At 37.9% G+C, this 21,851-nt stretch overlaps 1 protein-coding gene across 5 annotated transcripts in view; it reads right to left on the bottom strand.

Moving 5' to 3' along the window:
- The window catches only part of FYN (FYN proto-oncogene, Src family tyrosine kinase), a 160,926-nt gene that overhangs the window by 22,026 nt on the left and 117,049 nt on the right, over positions 1-21,851 (bottom strand). For 3 of the 5 annotated variants that reach the window (XM_042450296.1, XM_042450289.1, XM_042450304.1), the window contains 6 exons: positions 12,540-12,797; positions 11,658-11,754; positions 9,201-9,299; positions 7,287-7,390; positions 6,341-6,490; positions 1,517-1,681 (listed from right to left, as the gene is read on the bottom strand). In XM_042450296.1, the coding sequence (XP_042306230.1) occupies positions 1,517-1,681; positions 6,341-6,490; positions 7,287-7,390; positions 9,201-9,299; positions 11,658-11,754; positions 12,540-12,786 (862 nt within the window). In that variant the 5' untranslated portion in view covers positions 12,787-12,797. Of the gene's footprint in view, positions 1-936; positions 1,093-1,516; positions 1,682-6,340; positions 6,491-7,286; positions 7,391-9,200; positions 9,300-11,657; positions 11,755-12,539; positions 12,798-21,851 lie in introns of all 5 variants that reach the window. The other 2 variants (XM_042450311.1, XM_042450320.1) reach the window with 2 other exon arrangements.

Genomic DNA, 21,851 nt, shown 5'->3' with positions numbered 1-21,851 from the left:
CATGGAATCATAGTAAATCAGTAAAGTGAGTCAGAAAAGAGATGATGTTCCTAGCATCTATATATTTTAAACCATTAATGTTGTATAACAAACAGTGCTTATACTCTGATAATGAGAAGACCAAGGGTGCTTCACAAAAGAACCACTGTGATAGGATGTATGTGTGTTGCTGTAGGGCCTCTGCATTATACTAGGCTATCTGCAATCAGAAATAGAGGCAGCTACTTCCCTCATGACAACAATGTCTATTAGTATATTACTTTTATTTTTCTCCACACACATGTGGAAGCCATTTACTTATATGGGGAATAAAATAAAAAAAAGGGTGAATTTGAGAACACTCCTTGAATGGGAGATGAGCCTGTGCAATTTGACTTTCTTTTTTGTTTCTCTGGTATATGGGGCTATTTTTCACCTTATCTGTTGTAACCTAGTGAAAAGACATTGACTTTATTCTAGGGAGAACAATAGTAACTACTGAGAAACTAGCCGTGACATAATATTTGGACAATCTCAGTCTAAGGTCCATTTCTTGGACCAGATATAGAGTAGCGTGGTCTCTCTTAAGAGATCCCACTCAAAGGTTATTTTCAAGTTTACCTCTTTATTTATATTTACTCCATATATTTCCCTCCATATGAATTATTTCCATATGTCTGTAGAAAAATAAAAAAATACACAATTAGACGTTGTTGTGAGGGAAGTAGATGTTTCTATTCTTGAATGTACATAGCCTGGAGGTTCTTCACCCGCCCCCCACACACACACCATCACAAGAGGCCTTTTGTGGGACACCTTTATTCTGAGGCTTGTCCACCAATAGGCTGTATAATAATTTTTTTTAAAAGGCAACATATGTCACTTGATTTTGAAATGGACTTTTTTCATGATGACTCTAGGTATGCATCCCAAACAGAACAGTTTCCGCTGCCTTACCACTCCACACTTCAGCGAAACAGCCCTGACCCAGCTTCTTTTCCAGAAACAATGAATCTCGTGCAACTTCCCATGCATCCTTAGACAATCCGACAGTTTGTGGAGTGTAATTCGATGCAATCTTAGTTAAGTTAAAACATAAACCATCAGCTTTCTCTACAGAAAATGAAATTGATAAAAGAAATACATATAATTCACATAGTTACTGCATGCATTAAGAAAGATGGAAGGTGTTTTTGACCTTCATTTGCCTGAGCTCAAATAACTTTTAGATAAAACCTTTGCATAACTAAAAAAATAGAATGTGTCAGTCTTGATTGTTAAGCTGAAGGTAATTTGTCAAGCCTGACAACTAAAGCCAGGAGTGCACAGGGGATTGGATTTATTTCCGCCCCCTGTTTAATTATACAAGGTTTTGGAAGGAAAGGTTTTCAGCAACAGGAGTATGTTATTCTAAGTAATCAAACACATTTGCTCATTGATGCTGTTGGTCATGAGTCATTTTGTTTCCACATTCCATCTTCCACAGTCCTCCCCCAAAACTGGGAGACAGTTAGAAAAAAATATTTTCTCTGCATACCCATCCATACTTCCCCAAACTGCCCATTTCCCAGTCTCTTGATCAACTGTAGTGATTCTCGTGGAATTTCCCAGACATCTTTGGTTTTGACAGACAGATCAGTAAGCCTTGGCATTCCTTTATGACAAGGGACTACTAAGCGGCAGCAAAGACCTGCAGCTCTCTCTGATGAAGCAGAAGTGAAGCACAGGGGAAAGAAAAGAGTAACAAACATGAAACAAACACAGCAAGCAAGAAAAACACTGCTAGTAAACAAGTTGCTTCGTCTGTTAGCAGCATTCCAAAAAGGGGGGGAAAAGCTTGAAGATAAACACACTGCACATTTTGGTTTTTGAAAATGTGTTTCAATACCTCCATATCAAAACCTCCATTTGTTAAACCTGTTCTTTCCAGTAAAAGAGTGGGTAAACCACTTCTCAGTTTATTCCTGTTATTCCAACAATTTGTATTGATGTGTAGGCAGTATAATGTAATAACTGTACATAGAGAAATCTTCTAGCACCTTTGAGACTAACTGAAAGAAAGGAGTTGGCGAAAGGAGTTGGCAGCATGAGCTTTCCTAGACTTAAGTCTGTTTCCTCAGATGCATTTGGATGTAATATAATAGTCATTTAAAACAGGTGTGGGAATCGTTGGACTGTAAATTTCAACAGTCCTAGTCCACATAAGCAGTTGTAAAGAATGATAACGGATGTAATCAAAAACACGTAACAGTTCACAAAATTTCTACCACTGATTTAAAATATCTCAGTGATTCTTAATCCACTCTCCCACAATTTAATTTCTTGGACTTTAAATGGACTGGAATTTCAGGAAAGCATTTCATGTTGTGGCTTGCATTTTAAAAAACAAAAAACAGGGATACCTCAGTTAACAAAGACTCTGACAAAGCTCTTTTTAAAAATATAAAGTCTTATTATAGGGTGCAGGCCAGCCCACATTTATCTACAATTTAGCTGGAAGGTGTTTGTTTGTTTGTTTGTTTATTAGCAACATTGCCACTGGAAGGATGATGAAGGAGGGCTAGAGAAAGACAAGCTTTCAGTGTTGGATTGCAACAACATGTCTACAGTAAACAATGCAATATAGCTTGATTTGAGAAAAAACTCGACTCTACACTTGGTGATCCTCCTATAGCTGTGTGTGCTTACATATAACAGGCAAGGTAAACACCTGCTTCCAAAATAACTTACTGAACATGTGTGAAGAGCAAAACAGTAACAAAAGGGGAAAGCAGATTAGCCTGCCTCAACAGCTAACTTAAAAAAGAAAAAACCAGCCAAGCAATCAACCAAATAAAAGCAAACAAATGAAACAAACAAACTCTGGGGTATGATAAAACTCAGAATAAATAGATAAACCTCAGAATTTACAGTGAAGTTATACTCCTTTTACAATTGCTAAGTGTTGTATCATCACCAATGTTAACTAAAATAAGAGATAATCATTCATTTATTCATTTGTTTATTAATTTAATTTATATCCTGACCTCTTCTTGGCATGAAAACAAAGTACATCAATTTAATTTAATACTAATAAAGCACAATGTTAAAACAAGTTTAAATACATTTAAATCATCACAAAAAAGGTAAAAGCACAGCACACCCCATTAAAAGATTATTCTATTCCATGTGTTAAGAGCCAAAAGCCTGCCTAAACCAAAAGGTCTTTGTTGGCCTGCAGAAAGAAAGCACAGAAATGAACCTCCTGTGGCTGGGAGTGTCACAGCCTGGGAGCAGCTAGCCAGGATTCTCACTTAACCCAGGATCTGACAGCCCATGTAAGAAAGAAAGAGTTTCTAAATGACATGCTATACCTTTAATTTTGTGTGTTTTTGAACTGTAATAAGGGAAAGAAAACTGGGAGAGACTATGGATGGCTAGCAGCTGGTAAAGTAGAAAGCACTAAATGGTTGCCACTGAGAAACTAAGTGGAGAGAGAGGAGCCCTCCCTCTTTATCAGTAGGCATCTGTGAAAGACAGCTAAAACAGGCTGTGGCTCATGTAGGAGAGAACATGTGTCCTGCTGTTAAATTTTCTGCCTGGCTATATGTTCATGAGAGCACTGGCTATTGCCAAAGAGAATGATGCTGTCCTTCTGCCTTGAATGGCCTTAACAGGCCTGTTGTTTTGCGAACTTCAGGAGAGATTCTTTTCTCCATCCCACCCACCACTCTTCACAGGTATATCTGGTGGAAACATGGGAGAGGGCCTTCTCAGTGGTTGCCCCCAGATAGTGGAACTCCCTTCCCAGAGAGGCTAGGCTACTGCCATCTGCAGCAGGCAAAGCAAAAACAAAACAAAACAAAAACTGTTTTGTCAGGTTTTGGGGAAAGATTTCTCGTGAGGAAAGAGCTTTTAAAACCGCTCAGATTCCCAGTGATTGGGCTGTATATAAATAAATTTTATTATTGTTAATAATAATAATAATAATAATATGCTGTATTTCTCCCCCTAAATTTCTTTTTTCCCCCTTTACTGGTAAACTTTTAAATTGCTTTGAATTCTAGTTTATATTTTAACTTTTGTATGCTTTAATGATATGAACTTTTATCTGTCTGTGTTTTAACTACTGTAAGCCACCTTGAGTCTCAGTGCTGAGAAAACAGAATCATAACTGAGTTGGAAGAGACCAGAAGTAGGAACAGTAATAATAATACTTCAGGTGCTGACCAGAGGTAGCTATCTACTGCTCTCCATCCTAACTCATGTTCACATCTTGCCTTGGAACAGCTAGCCCACTCACTATCCTGATAGCGCTGCAGAACCCATGGAATTGCACTGAAGCAACAGATTTTCTTTCTTTGTAAAAAAAAAAAATCTGCCTTGGATAACCGTTCCAGCACTAGACCAGCAAAAGAGTGGAGGCAAGAAGCAACAAATAATTAGCATACAAGAGGCTTAATGTAGATGGAATAAACAGACCTTAGGATCAAAAAGGAGTGTTTTGACACAAAAGGGAACAGGGAGGCAGTGCCTGAGAGTTATATGAAGTATTTATTAGTGCTTTAAAAAAGCAGAGGCATTAAATTTGAAGCACACTTCTCTAATTAGCACAGCATTGGGCCAGATGTAGTGAGAAGGTCAGTATTTCTTTTGTAGAGTTGACTTAAATATAGCAGAAAAAGATGAGTAATGTTAGGAACAGAAATAAAAATATGCAGTAATAATCCCAAACAGATTTTTTTATAGTTTATAAAACATTTAAATACTGAACAAATCACATTAGACACTGTTATAGCTATGCTACAGTAGAATTACCATGTGAAATACATTTTAAAAAAAGGTTTTGAAAGGACATTTTGTAGATAAGAAATTCAAATGTTTATAGAATACTGTGTGCATGCACTTGCATAAATGCACACACACACACAAAAAAAAAAATGGAAAAGCTAGTTTAAAAAAGTAATACATATACTGTATAATGCACACTATAGACATAGGAAATCCTACATTTGGTTGACTGTAATCATATTAAGTTAAGCCAAAAATGTAAGTTTTTTTAAAAAAAAGCCTCAGCAATTTTTTTTAAATAATCAAACTTTTAAAAAGATTAATATTCCACACATACTTAATGAATGAAAACTATTTAAATATTTTATGCTTTATAAATTAAAATATTTTGAGACTGTTCCTTCAAATAGATATTCAAGTGGTAAAGGCAAAGAAAACCAGAATGGTTATGTGAAATAAAATATTGTAAAACTTGTCTCAGAATGGAAAGGAGATAACCGTCAACTGAAATGTCGAGGACCTGGCATAACAGTCGAGGGCTGCAGAAATAACCCACTTTGACACCACTTTAACTGCCATGTTTCAGTGCTACAGAATTCTGGGAATTGTAATTTCTTGTGGCACCAGAGCTCTCTGACAATGAAGACTCAATGTATCATAACTGGGTTTGTGATTTTACTCAGCTGTCCCTTGTTGGGGAGAGGGATCTGCGTTACATAGTCTGTGTGGATATTGGTTAGCCAAAATTTGCAAAAACCCCATGGATTTCAAGGGCTGAGTGGGCTATAATACTTCCTAAGGCAATCAGAGGAAATATATACAACCAAAGTGACTTCTTTGTAGCAGAAAGGAAATGAAATCCAGCTAGGACTATCATGTCAATGTAGCCATTGTGAAGAGCACAGTTGTGTTTTAAACCTACATCTGCTGAATGTGTACATCGATATTTCTATAAATGTATTTCCTAGAATGATTCCTATAAATACATTGTTCATAGAAATGTGTTTCTTGTACATTATTTCTTTCTTAGAAAGAACAGCTTCTGGAAAGTATTTATTGCAACAAATTAAGCCAGTTAGGGATATGAGGGAAATGAATAGGACATTTAAAATATTAGGGAACTCTGCTACTTTTAGAATGAAATGTCTTCAAGCTCTTGGAGACTCTAAAATTTGGATCAGGATATAGAGTGAATATGAATTTGGAGACACTCAAGATGAAATCCTTGATATGAAAACTAAAGTCTAAACTGAAATCGTGTGTATAAAATATACATATGTGCATTACATTAAAAGATAGAGGGAAATAATGCATGGTCAATGTCATGTGTTCTTTATGGCTTTACATGGCACTTGTTTAATGAATGAATAACACAGCAAAAATGCTTAAAGGCTTCTATGGTTTTTTTGTTAAAGAAAATAGTATGTGACATTCATAGATATTTCTTCCTTAATAGTTTTCATAAAGACCAATAGAAAATATATGTATCAAATTCTTTAACATTTTCTACATAAAAAAGTGGTATACTGTAGATGCTTTCTTATTTTAAAATAATGTAGAACATTTTCTAGATATTTAATTGCAAAATTACCTGAATAATGCTGAACAAGTTGTTGAAGCGTTTCAAACTGTGCCCTAGTTGTAATATAATAGCCCCCATTGTCAAGTTTTCTAATTTTGTAATGTTTAACATGATCTCCTTTTACATCATCCCAGTCACGAATAGACAACGAATAGGCACCTATTTAGCAAACCAAAATAAAATAGAGATAAGATATTGTTTTACTGAAACTGAAAATAATTCAGATTCCTTTGATAGCATGTTATAGTTTAAAGAAAAACAGGACTGCCCTGTTTATTTATTAAAATATTTAAATCCCACAATGTAGTTAAAGATCTCAGAGTAGCATATAATTAATAAAATTCAATAAAATAACGCAATCTAAAAAATTGAAGCAGTTTATCACATTTTAAAACAATTCAATAAGCAAAATAAACTCACAGCCTGAAAATCAAACTATGACCTTCCTTGACAAATGTTAACAGTTTATAGCTTTGAAAATAATCACTAGCATGTTGAAATTAAATAGGTAACATAAAGGCAATCAATTCAATTCCTTTAAATCTTGTGTAATGTGGTTGTTATACAGGGATAACAACATTTATTTATAACACCCTAGGATAGAATTGGCTAGCATTCCTTCATCTTCCTTTTTAAATCTTCCTCGTCTTTATTTTTCCAGAATTCCATAATTCTTACAAGTCAGCCTAAATAACTGCAGCTACTTTTCCTCCATTCAAGAAAACAGTTTAGTGATGGCAAACTTAAACCAGTGCAAAAACCAGTGCAAAAGTAATGAACTGAACATGTTGATTACTCATTAACAATTCATGTTTGTCTTAAATGTAGCACTCAGCTATTCCAGGGGGGAAAATCAATGCCCATTTTAAAGTTTTAATTCTGTTTGAAACTGGCTTAACATTCTGTTTAGCTTCAACTTTTTATTTTGCTCATCAGTTAAACAGAGCCATACTACCTTTGGTGGTTTCACTCTCACGAATCAAGAAGGTTCCACGTGGGTTTCCAAATGATAGCAACTGCCTCTCAGCATCCTTTCGTCCAAGTTTGCCAAAATACCATCTAAGCAAAAATACCAGTAAATTACATTTTACACCTTAGACCAAAGAATGGTATGCTTCTTCTGTCTGGGATAGTTCTCTTCTGCTGAACATGGAGGTTTGAAGGGATGCACTGATCTTGGAAACTAAGCAGGCTCAGCTTTTGTTAGTACTTGGATGGGAGACTGCCAGTGAATACCAGGTTCTGTAGGTTATATTTCAGAGGAAAGAACTGGTAAAACCACCTCTGAGCTTTCCTTGCCTAAGAAAGCCCCATGTAATTCATGGGGCCACCATAAATTGACAGGTGACCTGAAGGCACATCCACACACACCACACACACACACACACACACAACATTGGGATTGATCCTTGAATTTAGGCCTGATGTTTCTTTGTTCATATTTTTTGGTTTTGTCTTTATTTGATGTAATGGTTTTGTGGGTGTGCATGTAATTACAGGCTCTTGAAGGCACATGTACACACACATGCACACATACACATATTGAATAGTGAGAGAATCAGCGATATTTGCTTAGCCAACAGGATCAAATCAACCCTAGTAATCAATGAGGTGACAGATGTCACAGCCAATTCATCTTCACAAAGGTGTGCCAGCTCTGTGAGGTTAGGATGAGGTGCAAGCTTTTTGCTACCAGGATCTTAGCTCCCCCCCAGATCTCAGAGATCTGTCAACAGTGAAATTTTCCAGCAGAACTTCTCTACTAGTTAAGATCTTTTGAGAGGAGAGAGGAGAGCCAAAAAAAGAGAGGCGAAGGGGTAGGGTGAGGTAAGGACTACGTAAAACAAATCCATCTCAAAGATAGCCCTAAATTATTTTCAACATTCAAGACTGGGAGATGTTTGGATTCAGCATTGCTTCAGATTATGTAGTGTTGCTTTATCTGGCCTTTGGTCATTTTCACCATTTAGGAATAAATTATAAAACTGCTATAGGTGCACTTACTTGGAAATAACCTCCACTAATCTCAGCAAACTGTATTTTTGAAGAGATGTGTGCATGATTAAGCTATTATTTTGATTTTATTGGTGCTTGCATGGAAACTTTAGCGTGTGCCATGCTCTCACCTTGCTAGGGTTACAGGACCACGCAGCAACCACACAGTCCCTAACCCTAGCATGTACTGGTGGCAGCATAATGGCGGTGCCCCGTGTACATGGGTGCCGTTATTATGATGTAACGGACGCACAGTGTCGGTGCGTCGCGTCGGCCCAGTTAAGTCACAAGTGAGCCAATGGCCCACTTGGACGTAACTGGCGCGGCAGAACAAGAACCTACATTTAAAACTGTGGTCATGACACCTAAAGATGTACATTGCTGGACTTGTCCTTATTCACAGAAGTGTTATTCATAGTGTTAGAAGAGACTGCAAGGGAAATCCAGTCCAACTCCCTACCATACAGGAATACACAATCAAACCACTCCTGACAGATGGCCATCCAGGCTCTGCTTAAAAATATTATGTATTTAGTTCCAGCCAGATAGCCTGTACAAAAGATAGGCATTTTTCCTTCTGTACTTACATGCCAAATACAACATAAGGATATCTACCAACCTCATGAAAACGTCTGCATTGTTCTAATTTAACCTGTTACGAATAGGTTCCCCTCTCTTTCCCCACCACTTAATTACCCATGTCTCTATCAGTACAGCTGCAAAAAAAGAAAAAGAAAAGAAAAGAGAAGAAAGAAAAAACAAATCTATTGTTACACTCCTTGAAAAGCCCCACAATTAATCATGCACAAATCTCTTGTACTTCCTTTAGGCATGGAATTAAAATAGCTTTCATAACATTAAAAGAAAAACATACTCCTCAGCTTGTATGGAGTCAACTGGAGCAACATAATTACTGGGAATATAACCAGTTTCTCCTGTAGTCAAAGAACGGGCTTCCCACCAGTCGCCTTCCCTGCAAAACAAGACGAAAAATCAGAAGAAAATTTCCCACTTGATGTAACATTACATATCTTAACTATTACAGATGTAACTTCCCCCACCCTTCATTATAGGTTCATTCTGTCTTTTTTTTAAAAAAATATACCATTGGTGGATTCATAATTCAAAGGAAGTAACAATAGGAAGTGGCATTTGGTAACAATGGGATAGCTAAATGTCTGCTGAATCCATTTATTGCTCTGTATTTTGAAACTGCTGCCTGCATATGCCACTAGATGGAGATATTTTATCACATCCATAAACACTGTAGCCAATGCTATCCGAAAAGAGATCATTTGTTTGTATTGCTGTACTGCTGCATTTTGAACAGTTTTCCTCTCTTTTTAAAGAATGTGTCAGTAAGTGTGGTTTCAGTAGCTGTAACAACAAGATGCACACATGTACAAGGCCAAGAAGCTTTGAAAGCCCCCATGTTTAAAAGGCTACTTTGCATGCCAGTAGAAAGGATCACAGAAAGGGAAATTGACAGAGAAGCTCCATCATATGAATGCGAGCTCATAGGCATGGCATTGTGGCAATTTCACTAGAATAGGAAGGTGACAGTCTTCCAACACATTTCTTGAAAGAAGAGTACTGCAAAGCCTTTTATTTCTGCTAATATTAGAACAGTAACTAATAAACACTGGTATAAAATGGGTACTGTAGTCTAATTTTGTGTAATATAGATTCAAGCAGTGCAATCTTGGGATTTATTTTCTACACAATGGGACTCCCTTACTTTACCTTCTAAAAATATCTCAGTAAAACCACAAAGGGCTGGCAATATGCTCAATGCCTGGTTCCAAGCCTAAAGGTCCTTGAACATGATTACAGAGCAGAGCAAAGCCCTGTATGTGCAGCTCACTTTTAAAAATCCTAGCAGTATGAACATCAGCATGCATTCCAATATCGCTGTATGAGCATAGATTCTCATTTTTAGAGTCCTGCTAGTTGGGTATTTGAGACTTACCCATTGCAGTCAACAATCTGTAATGGGTCTGCTTATTATTCAAGCATTACTTTGTTAGGTTTGCAACAGTATCATTTTGAAGCATAAAAGAAAGTGGATAATATAAATCTTTTGTCAGACTCTTTTTCCATTTCAAATTTAAATGCAAAGTATGATTTTAAAAACCCCTTTCTTTTTATAAGTCTTAACCGAAGCGGCTGTGCTTTCATGTACATCAAAGCTGTTCGGATACACAGAGTCATGAAATATTCTTTAAAATTATCTTCTACCTTTACGTCAATTTTCCACTGTTTTATGCTTCACTGTGAAGGTATTTCATTTCAGTTTATGCATTTACAGCAAAAATGAAGATGTGCCCAACCTCATAATGCTTATGTATGTTGAGCAAAATTTTGAACTGAAGCAGAGCAATGTACCGCACCGATGGTTCAAAATAACCTTTCTAAAAACTGCAACAATATCACTGGCATTTAAACGGCTGTATTTCCATTGCTGATTAATCTATTCCAGCTTTCAGATTCAAGGCCTGTCTTGTAATAACAATCCACTTCAGCAAAGTAGAAAGCGGGATACATGGGCTCCTTGCATGAAAGAATAAACTCCAGCTAGCCAAGGTCACTTGCCAAGGGAGAGGCAGCACTCTGGAGGATTCTTCTTGCACCTCCTATTTATTTTACAGCACCTGATGGTTTGTTCTTGTAAGGTGCATCCAATGAGTCAGGTCCAGAAGCAGAGCTATTTATTACACCAGTTGAAGTAGCTCTGGGGGTGAGGCTCTGTCTCTTTGGATGCATTCTGAGGAGATGGTGCACCACAAGAGTGAGGAGTAGGAGAGCGGTTATAGGAAAAATTAACTAGTTTGGCTCATTCCCTTCCTCCTCCTCCTTTCCTATCTCACCAAGCTCCCTCCCTTCATTTGTTGGCATGCAGAGCCAATACATCCTTCCCTGCTTATGCAAAGAACATGGATCACAGCCAAAGCACAATGTATTACTTCCATATTCAAACATTGCTTAGGTTATGGCTTTCAAGCTTTTTTACTGAAGTTAATGCACAGAAATATGCTATAAATATAGATCTCTGCCAGCCTTTGCAAGCTGAAGCCATTTGGTGTGGAACACAATTTCTTAAAAAAAACTACTTATGTACATATGTGGAACTTAATTGACTTCAATCACTTCAAATAAACACAATAATCCCTATCTGCTCCCTAAAACAATTACAATTTGAGGGCAGGTGGCCTTAACCTAATGTACCATATGCCTCTTTGGAAACAAAAGAGGATGCAAATGGTTCAGTGGTGCTGAGGCTACAAATTGCTTGAAGAGCATTAAGAAGGTTATGCAGTAGCAGAAAACTTACGAGCTGTTAAGTATCTGAAATTTTTCTCCTTTATGAAAGCTTAAGTCATCTTCTGTTCTTGCTTCATAATCATAGAGAGCCACAAAAAGAGTTACACCTGTGTAAAGAGACACTAATGTGAATAAAACAGCCACCAGTTGCCTTGAGTCCTGTCTTTAGTTCCAACTTTGAGGGAATAAACAAATCAATACAATACAACACAGTCCCCATTTTATTCCTTTTAAAAACAAATGTGCTGTTCCATAATTGGCTGTGGCATATAAACAGCCTACAGGGTAATAAAATCATAGAAATAGAGAGTTGGAAGAGGCCATCAGGTCTAACCCCTTGTTCAATGCAGGCTCTCCAGTTAAAGCATTCCCAGCATCTCACTGTCCAGCCTCTTTCTGAAAGTGTCGAGGAAAGGAGACCACACACCTCTCTAGAGAATTGAGTCCATTGTCAGACTACTCTTACTGTTAGAGGTTCCTTCTAAGGTTCAACTGAAACTTACCCTCCTGTAACTTAAAACCATCAGATTTAGCTTTACTCTGTGAGGCAGCAGAAAACAAGCCTGCACCCTTCTCTTTATGGCATCCCTTGAGTTATTTAAAATTGGAAATAATAGATGGCCTATAGATCTGCAGTTAGATTTTTTTTTAAAAAAAATTCATTACAGAAGTTTTACATAAAACACAAATTACTTTTGTTAACTGAACAGAATGTGAGGAGTACTGTATTGTGACTGCAACCAGAATAATTTCCCTGGCTTCTAATTAGGGATAAGTAAGACAAGAATGAAGAAGGCTCTGAGTAGGAGAAAGCCTGACATTTTTATTTTTTACTGAAGAACTTATTGAACATGGAGGAAAAGAATGAATATATTCAATATGAATGAATTACCTGTTCCTCCTCTTGTACGTAATGTGCCAGTATGTGAAGAGGAATTGACACCACCAAAGACAGTCAGTCCCTGTCCCCCAGCTGTTGGGAAGTTGTTGTAGTTTGGAATTGAAGTCACACCAAAACTTGGATAATGCTGAGGGGTGGGATCAGTCCCATAGCGATAACCTGAACTCTGGTTTAAACTCCCATCCCTCTCCTCTGTCAGTTTTGTTGCTTCTTTATCCTTACATTGCACACAGCCCATTATCTAAAATCCTGCAAGAAACAAGGGCAAAGAGAGAAAATGCATATTTGTTTTTATGTTGATTTCAAGTACAGCTCACTTAAATGGCTTAGCATGAATATCAGTCCTGGTTCAACAATAGTCTGAGATTCACAATTATACATCAAGCTCTGTAAAGCTACTCTGTAAACATATCACTTGTGTAATGGTAAATGTAAACTACACCTGTACATATGAATCATTCTAGTAATACAGATGCAACATGACACATAGAAAAGATATAAGTTTAATGACAAATGGTAATATACAAATAAGTGTTAGTACCCAATTAATATACATTGTGCATAATACAGTATCTATTTCACTTGAACATGTAATAGAATATGCTCCTCATGAATAATCATCTACCTAGTAATTAACCAAAAATCAATAATGTATCCACAATATAAATAAAGAGCAAAACAAGGAATGACAAGAGTGTTAAATCCACAGAGGGCAGCTTATCAGATTAGATACACACACCCTTTATAGTTGTTTTTTTCTGCCTGAAGCTGCAGCTGATTTTTGTAGCTTAAGAGTAAAGTCCTCTTAAGAAAACCTTGGCTTTCTAAAGTAACTTTACACCCTCTTTACCACTCTGGAAAATATTGTTCATAAACCACTGAGCCTGTAGTTGCTGATTCCACAGATGCACTTCCACCCACTCTTTTTTTAAAACTCACTCACACTGACAAACCTAGAAGAAGAAAAAGGGGGGCACCACACCAGGCTCTTCAATCCAGCATATTTCCCTCATTAGAGATTTGTTTATGTTGCACTTGCCTGATCCAAATAAACTCAGAGTATTCATTGTTGTCAGATAAGAATTTGGATATTTTTATTAAAAAACAACAACAACAAGCTAGGTACACTTGATAATTCAGACCCTTTTGGCCCCTCTGACAGTCCTCATCTCACCTCCTCCAGGAAGATAGAAACCTTTTTTTGTGATCACCCCATGCTATGTTAGGATAGTAACTTTGATGTCAGTGGGATCATGAATCCAATTTGAAGTCTGAACATCTGACTTTAATCTTCAAAAACCTAGATTTAATGGAGCTTTCCAAGGTGCTGGGGTTGAGCACCTTGGATAATTTTCAACTAAAACCCAGAGTGGGTTGACTATACAAATGTCATCGGATCCACCAACTGCCACTGCCCAACACTGGCCCCTCCATTTCATCATTGCTATTTAAGAGACAATTGCCGATTTGTTGCATATACACTTCCTATGTAAGCAAATATTGCATTCAGAGAAGAACTGCTACATTTCCACACACAGAATGAGCCAAAATACGTACATCTCTCATTAACAGACCAATAATAATAATAATAATAATAATAATAACAACTATTCAAGAACTGCAAGACATCTGAACAAATAACTTAGAAAATTATGCTAGCAATGAATATGGGACACAGGTAACACAAGCTGCAAAGTACATAATGAATAAATGATCAGAGGTTAAAAACAAGTAATGGTGACACGAGTACAGTATAAATTTAAAATGAATAGTTTAACTTGTTTCTTTTCTTTCTTTTTTCCCTCCTGACCTTTTTTGCTGGCATGTATTTTTGGGACAGTGATGGGGAGGAGGGTGTGAAAAAGTTTGATGGAGTGGCTGTTTCCCTTTCTATTGTGCTCTGCAACTTGGCTTCAGTGCATAGACAGTGCATGTATAAAGACTGCTTGGTTGCAGGACTGTGTAAGATGTGACAGAGGGTGTAACCTACATGTTTCTTTTCAAGCCAAGACTTTGAAAAGATGTCCATTTCTTCTGGAAGACATGAACTATGCATGATATCATTGGCTGCCTAGTTAAGATTCAGGAAGAACCACAAGCACATGGCTGGACTTGATTCAAAATGACTCTAAGGCTTTTGTAGATAGGTTTAAGTACACTCTTCAGCAGTAGTACCATAGTGCTAAACAACCAGAGAACAAGAATCTAATTTCTGCTATTACTGCAAAGCCTCACAAACCTTTACTGTGCTGAATGCAAGCATTCTTTTTTTTTTTTTAAAAGACATACACAAATACTAAGGAGGAAAGTGGTGATATCATTCAAGAAAATCTGGAAACCATTTCTATTAGAGTCCGTAGAGGTTTTTGTTCAGCATCACAAGCAGTAAACAAGATTTTACTATGGTTTCAATTTTAAATATTTAGATATTGCTGGGTCATATGACAGTTCCAAAACCTGCCATCAGTGTTACAAAAAGCTGTGCAAAACAGTCCAGTGGCAATCCATTTCTGCAAAGCAAAATGAGACAAATAGTTTCAACATGAAATAAATTTTGAGAAATAATAGGTAGTTTGTCATAAGAAACTTTAATTTTCTAAAACCATCAATTCCACCCCTACTGTTCTTACAGTTACAGCACTAAACCTTGAGTCCTATATGTGCTTTGCTAGGCTGGAATTGCTACTTTTAAAAATGAACTTCTTACATTCCTCATTACTCTGATCAGCTAACAAGTTGTTACTTTTTACCAATAGAGTAGAGAAAGTAACTCATTGGATGCCACATTACTAACACTGTGCTGTTACCTGAAAAATATAGGTTGATCTGCATTGCTTCAAAATGCTTACTGATTGGGTCTCATTTATGACCATCATAATCCTGAGTGGACTACCTTCCTGCATCCAGAAGCAGCTACTCACTCATATCTCTGCCTTTCCATTTTGCTCTAAAGGTCATGCTTTCTGCCTTTTATTTTGAATTGCATTTTAGTAGTTTCCATGCTTGTAACTACTATTATTATTATTATTATTATTATTAACTTGCCCTTGGTGTTCTCTATGCAAAATCCCCTCTCAGCACCTTGTGCCTTTCTGGGTTTAGACAGTGTGCATGTTTTCTTCCTTTTTTTGAATTGCTATGTAGTAGTTTCCATGCTTGGAACTACTACTACTACTACTACTATTATTATTATTATTATTATTATTACTCCGGGGGCGGAGCATGCGGCCCCGCCCCTGGAGGGTGGAAGCTCCACCCACAGCGCACAGCCCCACCCCCGGAGGGTGGAAGCTCCACCCCCCAGCTTCAGCCCCCCAGTTGTCTGAGGGACAACAACCCGGCCCTCGGTTCAAAAAGGTTGCCTACCCCTGCACCACAGAATGATGCCTTCTTCCCTGATCTGCATTGCAATTTACCTCTGGAAGAGCACCTCTGTCTTGTCTGGTTTAAGTTCCAATTTGTTCATCCTTATCCAATGATTACTGACATTAGGTTGCATCTGTACTGCAGAAATAATCCAATTTGACACTACTTTAATTGCCATTGCTCAATGTTATGTAATTCTGGGAATTGTACTTTGTTGTGGCACCAGAGCTCTGCTCTATGTGTTTCAGAGCTCTGTGGCAGAGCTCTGGTACCACAACAAACTACAGTTCCCAGAATTCCATAATATTAAGCCATGGCAGTTAAAGTGATGTCAAACTGGATTAATTTAGCAGTGTGGATGCAGCCATTAGACAGCAAAGAGATTCATTGGATTTAGATGGAAAGAAGATTGAAGATTAGGATATGATCAGACAGAACTTTAGAAAGCTTCTCCCAGGAATTTTATACTGTGTATGTCATAAAGCACACAGCATCCTGAAATGCAGTGCAATCCAATGGCCACAGCATCAAATAGGAGTCCCTCTGCACTACACATCAATCATTATTATAGAGGCTATGAGGTCATTGGAAGAAAACAATAATGCTAGGAAAGGTGGAAGGAAGTAGAGAGGAAGGCCACATGCTAGATGGGTCTATTAAGGAGGTCATGGGTATGAAATTACAGGAACTAAGCAGAGCAGTGGAGGCTAGGGAATCTTGGAGATGTCTCATTCATGGGGTCACCATGGTTTGAGATTGACTAGAGGGCAGTTAACAACAACAACAACAAGGTCCTGAGCCACTCCTTAAAGTGTAGCTTCAGCATGGATGTTGCAGTCCCCTGGTACAACAACCCAGGAGGTAGCATGACCTACAAGACCATTCCATAAACTCAAAAAGGGACACTGTTGGAGCAAGGTGGATAGTATATCCTTATTCTCTCCTGAGCACCCTGGTTCATCTTACATGTGAATTCAAGGTCATGTATTTGCATGATCAATCAAACATGAGCACCTGCATGTCAGCACAAAAAGTCTAGAATAAAAAGGAAAATGCTGTTTATTTCTTAACTTACCTAGCTTAAATTTCTTTCCTATACCTCGACTGTATATAATTCATGACAGAAATATAACACAATTATAAAGAATGAAAAGACAGTAATGCATTTAGAATCTAAGCAGAATGGTTCAGTAAAGATATAATTTTCTATATGTTTTTGATCTTTTAAAGTGGGGGCTAGAACCAGTTAAATAAATGCATGTAAACCTCTGTGCTTGCTTTCCTCCCACTCACTCTGCTAATCAGTTTTGCATGGGAGAAAGAAAAGAGCTGCCAAATAAGCAGAGTGCAACTTAAGCAGACTTTTTGCTGTGATACTACAGACTAAAGAGATGAGCCATGTACTGTTCATGTTCCAAAAAAAGATAGTGCTCTGCTCAGTTTTGTCCAGCCACATTGACATACCAAATCTCCTGAAACCTGGAAATGTTGCAATACCAGTGCATTCAAAGGGTAAAGGTAAAGGTAGTTTTGTCTAGTCGCAACCAACTGTAGCGGCGGTGCTCATCTCAGTTAGTAAGTTGAAGAGTCCGAGACTACACTGGTGGTCATGCGGCCAGCATGACTGCACCGAATGCTGTTACTTCCCACCAAAGTGGTACCTATTTATCTACTTGCATTTGCATGCTTTCAAACTGCTAGATTGTCAGATCTTGGGACTAGTGACAGGAGCTCACCCCATCATGCAGCATTCAGGCCTTGAACTGCCAACCTTCTGATAGTCAGAATTGGTGTCTTAACCACTAAGCCACTGCAGCCAACGGGTAGAGCCCCTATAAAATGCAGTTCACCTAAAGCAGTGGTCTCCAAATTGTTCTCTTCTAGGGATTTTGGACTTCAGCTCCCAGAATCCCAAACTATTGGGCAACATGGCTGAGCCTTCAGGAAGCTCAAGTCCAAAATCTCTTAAAGAGCACAGTTTGAGGATCACTGACCTAAAGTATTCATTTATCACAGATTTTTCAACTTTCCTGTTACCAAAATGTGCCAACCACATGACATATAGCAGGTCACAACCATGCCAGAAACAAACAACTAGACCTAAAAGTGAGGAATTTGCTAAACCTTGAGGATTTTGCTGAGTTAATTCCAGCAAATATCAGGATAGTTGAAGTCACCCATCACTACTACATCTCTCCTTTCTAAGTGTGTAGTCATCTGTTCTAGAAAGGCATCATCCAATTCTTCCATCTGACTGGGGGGTCTGTAGTAGACTCCCACCATAACATCCTTGTTGTTTCCCTCCCCGTTAATTTTTATCCAGATGCTCTCCACCTGGTTGCCAGTATAGATGTCTTGGATCTCTTCACTTGTGTAAATATCTCTGACATATAGTGCTATTCCTCCTCCTTTCCTGTTTGGCCTATTTCTCTTAAAAAGGTTATACCCCTCTATTTCCACATTCCACTTATGATACTCATCCCACCAGGTTTCAGTGATGCCTATTATATCATATTTGCTTTGTTGTACTAGGAGTTCGAGTTCATCTTGCTTATTTCCCATGCTCTGTGCATTAGTGTAGAGACATCGTAGACCATGGGTCCCCTTTACTTGCTGCCTGTGCAAGTTTTTTTGCCTCCCACTGTTGGGTCCTTGCACTATTCGTTTTGTTTCCTCTATGTCAGTTTGACTATTTTCTCCAGCTCTTTTGGATACCTTAATACTGTATCCCTCCCCCACGAAACTCAGTTCAAAGCCCTCCTGATCAAATTCTTGAGACTGTTGGCAAAAACGTTTCTTCCAACTGGCGTGAGAAGCAACATAGCAGTTCAAAAGCATGCTGGCCACATGACCCTGAAGTCATCTTTGACAACACTGACTCCCTCGGCTTAGTAATGGGGCTGAGCACCATGCCCTACAGTCAGACATGACTAAACAAACTTGTCAAAGGGAAAATCTTTACCTATATAGTTTATTACAAAGAAAGTATGGCATATACCAGTATTACAAGTATGCCACATGCCAAAATGTACTAATACATGTTGTAAAATCTTTCAGCATACATTCCTTTCTAACCGCATGATTTACAAATTGTTTCAGTCCTAATAATATCCAAAATGCATTGGAACTTTTTATTTTGTTAAATACACTTTTAAAACCCCTAAAAACCTCTTGGTGACCTGTCTGGTGGGCACGTTTTTGTTTCTAGCCCATAAATACAGGACTTCTATCTGTTGTCTTTACATGAGGAAAAACAAAACTAAAACATGATGAGGAACCAAACTAGATTACTAACTTCTTTCCTCTTAATCTAACTGTGCAAAACCATCCTACATCTTATGTGTTCAGAAACAACTCACTGACAGAAGCTGAAAGAACAAAGGCTAGTCCTTTCCACTAGCGCATTTCAGAGGATGAAAATCTACCAGTATGAAGGGTGGTATATCAACCAACAGAATGAAATACCTTGTAGAACCTCATGGAAAGTTATCTTTATGTTGACATTCAGAGAGTGTCTTTCACATTTTTAAACCAAGGTACAACCTAAGATATAGTCACCACCAGCTGAAAAGAAACAGGAAAGACAGTGTTCCATCTGGACAGCAGTAGCAGAAACTGACTTCTTTTGCTGTGCTTGTTTAAGGAATAGTTGCTGTGGTGGAACTGGCTGGGTGCCCATGAGTCAGGGGGTCACCTGGCAAATCCACAAGAAAACACAGAAGCACAAAGTGGCTGTTTGAGCAGGAGTAATCAAAACCCCTCCAATGCAGCAAATGAAAGAGGAGGAAGATCACCCCAAGCTCTTAACAAAAGACCACTTTGCCACTCTTCCCAGTTTGCAGAGTTTCATTGCCAGATAATGCTATGAGGGCTAGGGCCTCCTTTTTAAAAGGAAGAAAGGAATAGTGAATTCTTTTTCATTCTCTTTCCTTGTACCAGTTTCAGTCAAGGGGGAAAAGCAATGCCCAAAGGGAGGAGGGAGTGTAAAAAACAAAATTCAGTAACATGATTAAAATAGCTGCATTGTAATTTTTTGTCTTAGCATATTCGTTTAAAATCCATCACTTGAGAACTCTTCAAGACGAATACCTTCTATCCCCACCCAATAAATGTATTTTTGATGATTTTATACATGTATTTAAAATGTTAATTTTGATCCACTTTTAAGGGTAAAACCCCTAAGAATAACATCTACAACCTTTTATAGCTGAGAAGCGTAAGTTGGGACAAGTTAAGTGGCAGATTCTTTTTATTCTGAAAGAAAACACCAAAAAGACTAAGTATTCCTTTCTGAAGCACCCTATGTAGATGGCAAGGATTGTTTTCTTGTTCAAATTAATATTATTCTAAAGTTCTGTATTTGGCAGAAAGTTGCAGAACATAGATCAGTACTCTGAAGTGCTTGTGTATTACAGTCATTATTTTTTTCATGCATTAGTATTTTTTTTAAAATAAAGTTTACAACACTTTTTACCCCTAAAAAAAGGAACTTTCCCCATTCATTTTTCTTTCACAATTTGTTCCAGGAAAATTCTAAGGATCAGGAAGAAATCCTACTGTGTCATTATGTCTCTCTGCAAGAGAGCTGCTCCTCAAGATTTCCTTATTTCTACTAACAACCTTTCATTATTTCCATTTATATACAACTTTTAGTTCCCAAAGTATATTACAAGAAATTAAAAATAAAAGCCAGCTGACAATATATTAAAAAATTTAGAAAGCTCAAAGATAATGAAGTATATCCATGCAGTAGAAAACCTGTGCCTGTGATTCTAGGGTCACACCTCATAGGAACTATGTACTGTACTGTAGAAATAATGCAGTTTGACACAACTTTAACTGTAATGGCTCTATCTACGAAATCTTGGGATTTGTAGTTTTATGAAAAAACAGCATTCCTTGGCAGAGAAGCCTAAAGACCTTGCAAAACTACACATCTGGGGATTCCATAGGATGGAGCTACAGTACTTAAAGTGGTGCCAAACTACATTATTTCTACAGTGTAGATGCATCCTATATGTGTAGTATGAACAGCACAGAAATCTTGCAAAGCATATGACTGGGGCTGCATCTGCATTGCAGGAATAATCCAGTCTGACACCACTGTGCTCAGTGCTATGGGTTTTTGGAATTGTAGTTTTGTAAGATATTTAGCTTTCTCTGTCAGACAGCTCTGGTGCCTCAACAAACTACAAATCCCAGAATTCCACAGCATTGAGCCATGACAATTAAAATGGTGTCAAAGTGGATTATTTCTGCAGTGCGGATGCAGTGTTAATATTGATCCACTGAACCTGATAAAATCCTTTGGCAGCGATAAATGCCATAATTCCTAATGTGTGCATTTAGAGATCTATATTTTGTCTGTGATCAGGCTGGCTCGTATAACTCCACACAGTTGCAAGCAGCAGGAGTAGGGCAATTTCACAGTAAAAAGCTACTAGGAGAAGGAAGAAAAAGCATTTTCCACAATGGTTCAAAGTAGCCCATTTCCTCGGTGACTGTGGTCTTGGTCGTTTTTTAAGTCAATGGTGATCTAAAAATATTACTTTTGCAAATCTGAGGCAATTTTTCAGGGCAGCATTCCCAGAGCACCTTTTACTTGAAGGGCCCACATATTCATTTAGAGCATTTCAATCCCACCCTTGGAATGTCAGGGATGATGGGAGTTGTGGCTCTTCACCTGGCCTGGAACTCACCACCTGGTTGTGTACCACGCTGACCAGTTTTGGCCAGTTGTTGTATCTTTGCAAGAGTTGCAGAGAACAGGCTGAAGACCCCGACAAACTCTCCAAGCCTTCTCACTCTTGCCTCCACAGAAGTCTTCACCCTTCTTCACCAGGGTCCTGCTGGTTCTTGTAGCTTCTCCCAAGACACCAGACAACTCAGTAGTCTTATATAAAAGATCTACTTTATTCTACTATATACACAGCTCCA

Source organism: Sceloporus undulatus, chromosome 1, assembly GCF_019175285.1.
Source record: "Sceloporus undulatus isolate JIND9_A2432 ecotype Alabama chromosome 1, SceUnd_v1.1, whole genome shotgun sequence".
Lineage (NCBI taxonomy): Eukaryota > Metazoa > Chordata > Lepidosauria > Squamata > Phrynosomatidae > Sceloporus > Sceloporus undulatus.
This window is presented reverse-complemented; position numbering and strand designations above follow the sequence as displayed.